Consider the following 13,574-nt stretch of genomic DNA (forward strand, 5'->3'; position numbering starts at 1 on the left):
CTTTATCATTCCAAAGCATGGCATCCCAGAAGGTCCATGAACACAGAACCTTAGCCAACTTCTTGGTCTTCCAGTGAGCCATGTTCACACCCTCTTCAATGAGGTCTAGATCTCAGCATGAATTAGAGGTGGGGAGTCATTTCCAGATACATTTCTTACTTTGGTGCCTCATCCCTAGATTTAAGGGTTGCTCCCTATACTTGCTAATCCTGTATTCTTTGGCATTCTCTTGTCCACTTAGTGGTAATCTCCTCTTACAGTTAATTCTTCCTATTAGATTTCCCTGTTAAGATTACTGTGTAGTTTCCATCTCCAGATTAGATCCCAACTGATCAAAATCCTTACAATAATGAATGTTGCATAGAGTCCCTCTACTCACCATCATCTTTGGGATGTATCATTTAGAACTCAGATTTTGAATGTGACAGCCATTAGCTACATGTGGCGATCTAAATTTAAATTAAAAGCTCAATTCAAAAGTCACATTAGCAACATATCAAATACTCAATAGTCATGTGTGGCTAGTGGCTACCCCACTGAACAGTGCAGATACAGAATATTTTCATCATCACAGAAGGTTCTACTGATTAACGTTCATTTAGACCATGTTGAAAGTAACCATTTCTCTCCTTGTCCTTACCCAAGGACAAATCAGTCCTTGAGACTATTTGACTTATAAATGGATAGATGAGATATGGAGCAGAGATGAACATGAATGCTCTTCCTGGAATTCCATCCTGAGTTTGTATCCATCTAAAAATCTTTTCCACATACTTACTGTTCATTTACTCACTTTTAAATTAAACAAACAAATTTTATTTAAGTTGCAGAACAGTGTGTAGCACAATCCCATTTACATGTTCAAACATCTAAATAGATACAGACCAGCTGTTAAAAGTGAATTATTTCTGGGAATGAGACTGGGAAAGGTATATTCTTTCATTTCCTACTTTACCTCTGGATGGTCTAAATTTTTATAATGATAAAATATTATTATTGTTTTAAAATATACATATACAGTGTTTAAAATATGCAGATTATTGAGAATATTGGACCACAATTTTCCCACAATTAACAGAAATATTTAAAGGCCAAGTAAATTCCATCATTAAACTCACAGTATACATAAAAGTTTTAGGCTTCAATTCTAAAAGCCTTAATGTTAAAAACTATTTACATGTGAGTTATATATTAAATGAAAACTTTTAAAGGTTTACACTATTGATTTCTACATTTGGTAAAAAATGAAGATTTTGGAAATAGATCAAGGGAAGGCAAACTATGACCCATAGGCCAGCTGCTTGCTTTTATAAACGTTTTACTGGAACACAGCCATGCCCATTTGTTTATATATTTTTATGGCTGTTCTTGAATTACAATGGCAGAGGTAATTAATTATAATAGAGACTATATTGACCTTCAAGTATAAAATTTTTTCTGTTTCTTAATGAAAAAAGTCTTTTTCTTCCACTTTAGAATTAAGTATCTGAATCATGATAATTGAGAGAGATTGGGATTTAAATATGTAGATAGTACAATAATCTACTTTATTAAAAGGACTCATATTGGTTTAAATTAGAAATATAATTAATAGGAATAACATAATCTATAAAAGTTTCACTCACTAAAAAAAAATCATTCACCATTAGGGAAATGCAAATCAAAACCACAAGACACCACCTCACACCCACTAGAACAGATGTAATTTTTAAAATGTTGACAAGAATGCAGAGAAATTGGAACTGTCATACATTGTTGGTGGGAAGGTAAAATGGTTCAGCTACTATGGAAAAACATGGCGGTTCCTCAAAACATTTAATATAGACTTTTCATATGACCCAGCAATTCTACTTACAGGTAGTTACCTCCAAAAAACTTAAAGTAGGGACTCAGACAGATATCTGTATACAAATGCTCACAGAAGCATTATTCACAATAGCTAAAAGGTGGAAACAACTCAAGTGTCCATCAACAGAAGAACAGATAAACAAAATGTGTTCTATACCTACAACAGAATATTATTCAGCCACAAACAAAAAAGAATGAAGGATACAGGCTACAATACAGATGAATCTTGGAAACATTAGGCTAAATGAAATAAGCCAGACACAAAGGGACAAATATTGCATGATCTCACGCCAATGAAATAATGAGAATATGCAAATTTGTAGACACAGAAAAGAGATTAAAGAGTACCAGGGGTGGAGGTAGGAGTGGTGAAATGGGGAGTTAATGCTTAATGAGTAAAATAGCTTCTGTTTGAGGTGATAAAAGGTTTTGGTAATGGATGGTGATGATGGTGACACAATAGTGTGCATGTAATTAACACCACTGAATTGTATACTTGAAAGTGGTTAAAACAGGAAATTTTATGTTGTATATATGTTACCACAATAAAAAAGACAAAAATAATAACTAGTACAAAATGTTTCTCCTATAAGGTAAAGACTATGGTTAATTAAATAAAAGATTTCAACAGGTATACAAAGGTGAATATTTTATAGTTCTGCTCTAATGTTTTCATGTTAACTTAGCTATTCAATAACAAAAACAAAATGACAATGAAAATGAAAACATTCTTACCTGTAATCTAAACCAATCTAATCTCATTCCTCTGAAATCAAATACTTCCCCATCTTCAACTACAATAACAGAAAATAAATTACAAAGCAAATTAACGTTTTCACAAATTCATAATCACATTTTAAAATTTAAGGACTGAAAGTGCAAATCAATTCAAAATTCTATAAGGATGATGGTAAAGAAGGTATAAAGTACAGACTTCTCTCCTAAACTTTCTGATTCTCAGTCGCTTATAAACTAATCTGAAGGAGTTAAAATAGAGCTTGAGGGATCCTATGAATATAGACTTCAGACAGCATGATGAAGTTCACAAAAAACAAAACAAAACAAAACAAAAAACCCATAAGCTAAATATCACTAGGCAAATTGATAGTAAATTCATTTCTTATGTGTGATACCTATAAAGATTGATCAATCTAAAATAAATGTATTTATTACTCAGAAATTCTCAAGGTCTCTGACACCTTTAATTTAAAAACTACAGAACTAAAATAGCATCACCAATCTATTGGAATGGGATGTTCAAGCAATGGAGAGATAATCAATTTCTGAAACTGAAAGACTCAAGCTCAAATTCCTATCCTAATACTTAATATCTGTTAGAACTTGGACAAATTATTTACCATCTCAAACCCTGAGTTTCCAAATCTGTCAAATAAAAGTAATAACAGTGGTTTAAAAACTGATGTGAATTAAATGGGATAATATATATAAGGTACCTGGCACAAACTAAACATTTTATAAATAGTAACTATTATTGCTATTGTTATCGTTATGGGTGAACCAACTGCTTTGTTACAACATGCAGGACTCTTGGTTTTTTTTCCTTTATTTTTTCTGTTACAACATGCCTTTTTTTTTCCTGCTGAATAATAAGAAATGTCAAACTATATTTCTTATGATTTTTGCAAACATCATCACAAAACCTTTTGGAAACCTTTGCTTCAGACAGAACAAAGTTAAGAATAAAAGGGAACGGATCAATATGTCCAAAAATGAGATAAGTAATTCTATAAAAATTAACTGTTAAGTTCTTTTCTTAATAATGAAGTTTGAAAACTTAATTAGAAGAAAAGATGCTTTTACTTAAGACTAATTACCTTGTTTTACACTTAGGGAAGTCATAGTATTAACAAAAGAAGACATGATGATGGATTCATCTTCAGGGCAAACAGAAAGATTCTGAAAGAGAAAAAAGAAAATGTTAAAAACGGCTAGTTGGGGAAAAACCCATAGGTCCATCAACTGGTGAATGGATAAAAAAAGTATGGTATATTTTTACTATGGAATATTTCTCAATAATAAAGAGAAATGAAATAATGACATACACAATAATTAACATGGATGAATCTAAAAACATTATGGTAAGTAAAAGAAGTCAAAAATAAAAGACTATATCGTGTATGAGTCCATTTATATGAAATCCCAAAAAAAGAAGGCAAAACTATAGTGACAGAAAGCAGACCAGTGGTTGCTTAAGTCTAAGAAGGGAATCAACTACAAATGAGCACAAGAAAATTTTTAAGGGTATAAGAAATGTTCTATCTTGAATGTGATAGTGGCTGCATGATTGTATACAGTTGCCAAAATCCAAACTGTATACTAAAACTAAGTGAATTTTATTATATGTGAATTATACCCCAGTAAAGTTAGGAGGAAAAAAACCGTTAAAAATGTCTGATGAATTAGTTAAATGAATATATGATAAACTGTACTAAAAGTGAATGTTAAAAAAAATTTTTTTAAAAGTGCTCAGCTCACAAACAACATAAATAAAATGTAATTTCAAAATATTAACACCTGTTATGGTAAAATACATTACACCATACTTAGTCTTAGATCTAACTTTATCAGTCCTAACAAATTATTAAAAACACTATAATTATACTTTACAACAGAAGAGGGCAGTAAAGAGCTTAGGCTTTCAAGTTGTTGGAATACTGACATTCATACATATTATAACATAAATACAGTTATTTATGAACTGTGTGATACACCAAGCAAGTTCACATAGGTTCTGTTTTTCCTTCAACAAATAACAATACCAACCCTCACAGACTTTTGTATAGATTCAATAGAATACAGTATCAATAAATGCTGGCAAATGTTAGTATTATTATTGCTGCTGATACTAATACTATCATTATCATAAACCCAAAAGAAATGCTAGGAAATTAATTTTCTCAGTATTGTTAAACTCTGTTTTTTATAAAAGACACCAACAAATATCAAGTGAATTAAAAATTTGAACACTAAAATCTATTAATAAATATCAAGAACCAGAGCATACTTTCAAAATTATATGGAACCAGGTTCCATGTAATAAATTCCATCAAATAAAATTCCATCAAGATAATAACACTAGAGTTAAAATCAGATTTTCTGTTACATTTTTTAATGGTCATTCTAGAGAGAAAGCAACTGAGCTCCATCTAGTGGATAGAAGAATAACCTATAAGTTGTATATAATTCAGGGTAAACAAAGACATGAGCAATTTGTTTCTTATTTGTCTCTTTAGACAGGCTTCAAAAAAAGTAAGGTTTCAAGGTGAGCTTATTTCTCTGGAAAACCTGTAGTTTTAGAGTAATTTTATATAAAGAAAATTTTTACTGCTTTTCCTTTATACTATACGTTAACTTACAGTATTTTAGATATCTCTGATTTTATGAAATGAAACAAAATACTATTTTCCTTTCTATCAGCTCATGTAGGATAAAAATAAGAGAAGTTTACATAAAATGAAGATTTAATAAAGAAACCATGAAAAGCAACAACAAAAAAGCTAAGTCAAAAATTTAATAGAGTTAAATCCAAAATGAAAATAAAATTAGGACATTCAATTAAATTAGGACATTTAGATTAAATCTTTATTTCCTGATCATCCTCTAACACACTATACAAAAAGAATTATCTCCTACTTTTCCTCTTATACATAATTATCAATTATATTTTCTCCATCATCTCTTCTATATATTCACAGTCTCTGTCCAAGTTCATATTCTCATCAGCTCTCACCTAGCCTGCTGTAGTAATTTTTTTCTGGCCTCTCTGCCTCTTCTTTTGACTTCCAGCAATCCATCGCCCATACTGAGCCAGGGGGAGCTTTCTAAATAGTAAATCTAATTTATGACCAACCTCCTCTTTTGCAAGACCCTCTATAAATTGGTTACTGCATTCCTCCACCTCAGGATAAAGAACTGTTTCCTTCATTGTGTTCAACTCTGAGTTTTATACACACTTTTGCATAATGCCTACCGTACTGAACTACAACTGTTTCCTTCCCTCTAGAAAATAATCTCCTTGATAAAACATGGCCATGACTTACTTACATTTGTTATCTCCACCACTTGGAACATGACAATATTTTATAAATGTTTGTTGAGCAAACATATCAGTTACTGAAAGGAGGGAAGGAAGGAAAAAAGGGAGAAATAGTATGAAATGAGATAGCCTTTACCTGCACAAGTTCATTGAGAACAACAGCATCAAAGCCAGAAAGGTACTGCACATAATACCTCTGCATTACAGGTCCATATTTCCTTACATGTGCTCTAAGCTCTTCCATGTAAAATATTAATTCAGCAATGTGCCTTTAAAAAAATTCAAGAAAAATATTTGAAAGAATTCATTATTTTTCTTAAAGAAAACATATTCTTAAAAAGTTAATATCAATTACTTTCTAAGTTATTTCATATGAATAAAAATATGGAAAGCAAAAACCAAAACAAAACAAAACAAAAAGCAAACACTGAAAAGCAATATAGGAAAATCCGAAATAAAAATAAAACTAGTACCCCAAAAGCACATCATTAAAAAATCACAAACGAAAGAGGATTAGGAAGAATTAAGATCGTTCTGTATGCTCTTATATTTTTTCTTCCTTTCTCTAACTCCTGCTGAAGGATTGTGAACTAAAATGAGAGAGACATTTCAAATGGCACACTGGGTTACAACTCTACTCTGTAAGGATTTTTATTTAAATGTTTCATGAAGTGCATCATTTTGAAAAATTAATTCATAGGAAATATTACTGAATATAAAGAAAACAAAGAACTTTATTATCACCAAGAGTGCTGGAAAAAATTACTAAAAGCCCTAATAAAGTTTGAATTCTAATTTATAATGATACATTATAAATATTATGATACATTATAAATATTCCTTTCATATCAAATCTGAAAAATCCCCAAAAAATGTTTTTTAAAGTAATTTTAGTTCAAAAATAAGTACCCAAATTTCACAACCCATAAACCAGAATATATGAAAAAAAAATTTTTTATGTTGCTAACTTACTTGTCTATGAAGTCATCTGCACTCTTCTTTGGCATGTTATCTGCATGACGAAGTAGCCAGATAATTTCATCACGGGCAAAGGATAATGCCATAAAAACAAAAAGTGCCTAATTTAAAAAAGAGTAACACTGTTTACTCTCATGCAAAGATTAAAAAGACAATCTATTCATAATCTAAAATGAAAAGTCATTGGCAAGAAGGGATAACATCTAGTTCAAAAGAGGAGAGTAGCATGAAGTCTCTCAATAAAACAAGAACAACTTTAGTGGGAATGAAAAGTCACTTGTTTAAAGGACAATTGAATGATGAAAAGTAATTGAGGGTAAAAAAGTAATAAGCTAAACAAGCCAGGGTGTGCAGGAGGAAAGGACAGAAGAGAACGTGGAGGTATGTATAAGGAGAAGCATGCATATAAATTGAGAAGTGAGGAAAATGCAGAAAGATGTGATGTATGCATGTCAAGTCAGCAAATTCATTCTCAACTAAATATATTTCAAATCTCTTCATGTAGTCCTTGACTCATATTTTAGTAAAAAACACACATGGAAAGAAGAAACTTTAAAAAAAATGTTTAATGTGGCACACTTGTAAATAAAAATAAGAATTAAACCAATTACCTTGGGACCTAGCAAGCCAGGTTGATCAGAGAGGACAGTAGCCAATTCTTTCAGTGCAGACCTCAAAAACTTGCGCCTTTCTCTATGCATTGAGCCACTGCAGGAAAAGATACCATTTTAGTTTACCTGTTTCTACTAAATTCTTGTTGGTAGTTAAATAACTTAGCATTTCAAGGTCAACTTCCAACATTTTTTTAAGGAAGGAGATGACCCTACAAAAATTATCTTCTATGCATTGGATTAAATGACATTCCAATCTTTTGTTTATCCTTGCCTTTCTTGTCCTGCTTTTATAACCATGTTTATTCTTTTACTCTCCAACTATTAAAATCCTAACCAATGCTCAGGACTAATCCTTCTAGAATTTTCCAGGATCTAGTTGTCCAATATTAAACAAAATTCTGCAACTTTAGTACCATATACCTTAGCAATTTATAAACTAGACTGTGAAATCCTTGAAGGCAAGCACTATCCTACTATATATTCTTTTCTCTCTCCACAAAGAGATCAATAAATATAACTTAATTAATATCTGATTATCCATATCCTCATTTATTAAGTATACTACTTAATAGTAATATAACGCATATAAAACTGACTAAACAAGATCCATATTCAATAAAGACATTGGGATGAGATCTTTTTCGAGCACTTGCTCAAAAACAGAAAGAGGAGGACAGGAAAGGATAATCATAATTACCCACGTACTAGGTATTTTAAAAATAAATGCAAACTAGAAAGAGCTTATCCTCACATATTAACAGTAACAGGAAAAACAAAATGTTCCAAGTACTCCCAGCTCCTTAAACAATATAAAATACATACAAGTCCAAGAAAGTTTTAAAATTTATAAAACAAATGGCCACATAAGTGATACCTATGCCAAAAACCCAAGCATACAGAATATACCAGAAATGTAGCCATAACACAGATTAGTTTCAGAAGACATGAATTAAAATTCAACTTTTGCCATGTTCTACTTGTGTGACCTTAAGTTCTACATCTCTAAGTTTTGGCTTCTCATCTATAAAAGAGAGACAATGACACCTGTTATCTTTATGCCTACACATCTCTCATGATGCCTAATACATAGAACTTCTACAATATGTTACATTAATTTCAATGATAAGCTCATTTTATTTAACAATAATAAAGTCATCTGTTGTAATTTCTTAAAAGAAAACGGGCAAATGTTATTTTGACTAGTTTACTTTGCAGGATTGCTGTGAGTAGTCTGAGGTGTCATTAACATTTTTTAAAAAATGTCTATAACGTACTTATTTCCAGAACATGGTGATAAGTTATAGGAATTATTATTGCTTGTTATTTCCTATTATTCTATATAATAAAGGGAATAAAAGTATCTTACTTTTAAAAGATCTTTAGAAAAGATATAGCTATGACACTGCATATTTGTCTATGACAGAGTATATCCCACGAAGAATTGATGAGTATATTTACTTGCATAGTAAAAGAAAGGAATTCAAAAACACTCCAAACTGTTATTTGCACTAGAGAATAATTTCTGAGTAATACAAGCACAAGTACTTCATCCATGAAAAAATATGGATGAGGATAAGATAGAGAACAGACATCAGTGAACAAAGGAGGTTTAAATTCTCAATATCTATCCTATAGCCTAAACCTAAATTATAAAATTTCTCATGGTTTTATATTTTCACCTATGGCAATTGTGCTTATGTTCTCTCTGCCTTACAGAAATACTGATGGATTAGATAGTTATCTCTCAATCACCTAAGCTCACTGGAAAAAATAGTCTACATATGTATGCCATATACATAACAATTAAGTTGGAATATCAAATTATTTGTAATTATTTCATGAGAAAATTGAAAAGTTGTTCAAAGATCTTAAATACACTAATTTCCAGCAAAAGTTACCTATATATTTACTAATATAAGAAACTAAAATTTAGAAAAGACATGGAGTTAAAATACATTCAGAAGAAAATACTACTTGGGAGAGTGTGTGGGTACATCAATTTTCATGATATAGTACAAAAATCAGCACAACTTGCAATGTGCTGGTATGGGAAAGCACAGTGATACTGAAAGACCTGAATGATACCTGAAATTCCTTTGTATGGTACTTCCTTAGAGCATTTTATCAATGGTTTAGTAAATATGTAAAATCTGTCTGTGCCAATTTCAAGGTTACTAGATATTGAGGTTATATAGCTATTATTTCTCATTGATTGAGAATCTTCCCCTTCAACAACCTCTTGCATACTATTGATCTGTACTCACGTCAATTAAACAATGCTTTAAGAAAGGAATTCTTCTTGATTAAAGGTACCAGAGATGGAGAGAGGGATGTATATATTCACTGTTGGTGGGGAAGAAGAATGGTGCAGCCCATCTGGAGGACAGTGTGGTGGTTCCACAAGAAGCTAAGTCTGCGGGTGCCATAAGGTCCTGCAACCTCATTATGGGGTATATACTTGGAAGATCTGAGAGCAGGGACACGAATGGACATTTGCACACTGGTGTTTATGGTGGCAGTATTCATGATTTGCAATGGATGAAGGTGGTCTAAGGGTACATCAACTGAAGAACAGAATGGTGAACTATGTATATGCATACAATAGAATACTGAACAACTGCAAGAAGGAATGAAGTTGTGTGACATGCAACTAGGTGAACAGATCTTTAGGAAAGATTTGGAGTGTAAAATGCCAGAAACAAGACAAACATTAGAAAGCCTCACTAATATGGTCTAATTACAATGTGTAAACTCTTAAGAACTGAATCTTAGAGCACAGGTTATCAGGGGAATGCTTACTGTAAAGGTCGCTATATTGTAAGCTCTTACAGCAGTCACATTTATTCCTGAGTTGTAGTGTTTATCTCTAAACTCTGAGATGCTAAGCTCTTTGTGTATAACCTGGTCGGTCCCTGGAACTTCAAGTATCAGTGTGACACCTGAGACTCAGAGCTAGAGTTCCGTAGCTATGAATGTCAGTATCACCCCATACAGCAACTGTTAAAAAAGACGAAAAAGAGTTCAGACTTCAATTAGAGATACGAATGAAGCAAGTCCAGTTAGAAGTAAGGCAAATCAGGCCAAAGGGTAAAGGACGATATTGACTGTGTTTTAAAACTTCTACTTCTGTACAGACCAAGGGAAGAGACGTTTATTTGGTGCAGGATCTATATTTTCTGTAGCATAATAAATAATTTAACTTACAGTCAGTTTATTCAAACACCATAAATACATGGAACTTTGAATAGAAAACGAGATCTGGTAGGTCTATACAGGTTAGTGTGAAATTCTGATACATCACAAAGTAATTTGGGCAGAGATTAAAAATGTATTTGCAAAGCTCCCCTGAGGGACTGGGGAAAAAAGCGGAAACATTAAACTTCCCCACCTGGGGAATTATTGATATTCTCACAAGCACTGAGGACTACCAATTTAGTAGGCCGAGCCTTTAATCTTGGAGCTTGCCCTTATGAAGCTTGTTGCTGCAAAGGAGAGACTAAGCTTACTTATAAATATGCCTAGGAGTCTCCCCCAGAGAGCTTCTTTTGTTGTTCACATGTGGCCTCTCTCTCTCTCTCTCTCTCTCTCTCTCTCTCTAAGCCCACTTGGCAGGTAAACTCACTGCCCTTCCCCCTACTTGGGCATGACTCCCAGGGGTGCAAATCTCCCTGGCAACGCAGGACATGACTTCCAGGGATGAGCCTGGACCTGGTATCATGGGATTGAGAAAGTCTTCTTGACCAAAAGGGGGAAGAGAAAGGAAACAAAGTTTCAGTGGCTGAGAGATTTCAAATGGAGTTGAGAGGTCATTCTCGAGTGTATTCTTATGCGCTACACAGGTAGCCATTTTTAGTTTTTAGTGTATTGGAATACCTAAAAGGAAACACCTGAAACTGTCGAACTGTAACCCAGTAGCCTTGATTCTTGAAGATGACTGTACAACTATGCAGCTTACATGATGTGACTGTGTGATTATGAAAAACTTGTGGCTCACACTCCCTTTACCCAGTGTATGGACAGATGAGTAGAAAAATGAGGACAAAAATTAAATGAAAAATCAGGGGCATGTAGGGGATGGGATGTTTTAAGTGTTCTTTTTTACTTCTATTTTTATTCTTTTTTTCTTTTTTTTGGAGCAATGAAAATGTTCCAAAAATTGATTGTGATGATGTGCTATATAGCACAACTATATGAACAACTGATTGCATGAGTGTATGGTATGTGAATATATCTCAATAAAATTGAATTTTTAAAAAAAAGTTCCACAGATAATAATAGAACTACTTACGCATGTGACACAGCCGCTTCCTTGCATTCTCTTATGTCATTAATACGTTTATTATAGCTATGTGCAAAAAAAAAGTAGAACCGTGTTAATCTTAATTTGATTAATTAAAGTAAAAATGAATTAGCCAAGTACTAAAAGGAAGTAAAAAATGACATAATTATCAACAAGAAAAACTGGCCCTCAAAATAGACATATATGGAAGAAGCCTACCTATATCCTTCCTTGCACCTTAGGTGCCCAGTAAACCTTTTCTATAAAAATAAACCTCACATTATATTAAATTCAATAATAAAATTAAACTTCACAATGAAGATTTTTATTCTATTAAATCTTACTTCTTTAAAGCTCCAATAGAGACATTAAAACTATACTTCTGATGTAATTAACTGTGATTTCCAAAAATCTAAAGTTCTCACAAAACTATCACTCCTGACTTAATCAAGGCCATCACATAAGTATAGAAAACTTTCTGAAAGGTCATGTACAAAAAGATTAACACCGGCAGCCTTTGTTTTGGTATGGGGGTTTGTGGTGGAGAAAAAGGGCAGAGTTATACGAGGCTACTTTAAACCATTTTAAAAGATAGTATTATGGGTTATTTTTAACCTCCATTTTGCCACTTGTTTTTCAAAATAAAAAACATTTAATTAAAAGAAACAGAACTCCAACTTAAAACCAACCAATTTAAGGTGCTATCTGAAAAACAAATGCTTAATTAATACATGTTAATTTCATGAATACTAGATACAAAAACTCAAAATTCCCAAAATGTTAAAGAAAAAATATCTTCCTGACAACCTAAAAAGCACTTCCACCAAAATGAACTCCAACTTCCCAATTAAGTCCTCTAAGATTTATGTGTTCTTTAAGCAAATGTCTGAAATGTACTAATTCTGTAAGCACTGGCCTCTATAATCAATAAGTTATGGTCTGACTTGTAATCACTATAACTCAAATTTTAAATTGGCTTGCTCACTCACAATTTAAAAGATCAAAACTTCTCAACTTTAAATACAGAGATTTTAAAATGATGAACTTATTAAAATAGCATAACAAAAGACAGTTGTTTCAGGATGTCATTAAACTTACTTACACCATAAACAACATAAGCACACTTAAGGTACACAGACTATCTGGATTCAAATGTTTACACATTTCTTATATGATTCCACAGAGAGGGTATCAGTATGCTAAGACATCAATCATACAAGTTTTCATGATTTTCAATCTGAATTACTTAGAACATGATAAAGTCCATCTGACATAGGATACTTCAGAGTTATCTACTATCTAAAATAAAATAGAGCTGAAAAGTATATAGACCCTGTTTCTCATGTTTTGATTCAAAGGACACCTGCATAAGAATATTAAAATCATCAATATTGACAGAAGTCAGAATATTGGTCACTAGAGAAAGGGAGGGGAGCGAGAGGTGGCAGTACTGACCAGAAAGAGGCAGAAGAGAATTTTCTGGGGATGACAAAAATGATCTATTTCTTGATACAGGTAGTGCCAGACAGGAGTATCCATATGCAAAGTCATAGTCTGAATACCTAAGATTTTTCTGCTTGTAAATTTTACCTCAAAAACGTATGGGGGTGGGGGGGGAAGGGGCACTTTTCTTTAACTTCTCCAAGATACAGATATAGTGGGTTAGAGGTAGTGCCTAGGCACTTGCATTTTAAATTACATCCCAGGATAATTTTTAATGCACACTAAAATTTGAGACCTATTAGCTTAAACTGTCAGTGCTACACATCCTTATTTTTTAATAACTAAAAGAGGCTTT

General features: G+C 32.4%; 1 protein-coding gene across 4 annotated transcripts in view; it reads right to left on the bottom strand.

Moving 5' to 3' along the window:
* The window catches only part of NCKAP1 (NCK associated protein 1), a 151,550-nt gene that overhangs the window by 89,407 nt on the left and 48,569 nt on the right, over nucleotides 1–13,574 (bottom strand). For all 4 annotated transcript variants that reach the window (XM_037848917.1, XM_037848919.1, XM_037848920.1 and 1 more), the window contains 6 exons: nucleotides 11,786–11,842; nucleotides 7,495–7,591; nucleotides 6,878–6,984; nucleotides 6,042–6,174; nucleotides 3,684–3,765; nucleotides 2,584–2,642 (listed from right to left, as the gene is read on the bottom strand). In XM_037848917.1, coding sequence (XP_037704845.1) covers nucleotides 2,584–2,642; nucleotides 3,684–3,765; nucleotides 6,042–6,174; nucleotides 6,878–6,984; nucleotides 7,495–7,591; nucleotides 11,786–11,842 — 535 coding nt within the window. The remainder of the gene's footprint in view (nucleotides 1–2,583; nucleotides 2,643–3,683; nucleotides 3,766–6,041; nucleotides 6,175–6,877; nucleotides 6,985–7,494; nucleotides 7,592–11,785; nucleotides 11,843–13,574) is intronic.

This window comes from Choloepus didactylus, chromosome 9 (assembly GCF_015220235.1).
Source record: "Choloepus didactylus isolate mChoDid1 chromosome 9, mChoDid1.pri, whole genome shotgun sequence".
Taxonomy (NCBI): Eukaryota; Metazoa; Chordata; class Mammalia; order Pilosa; family Megalonychidae; genus Choloepus; species Choloepus didactylus.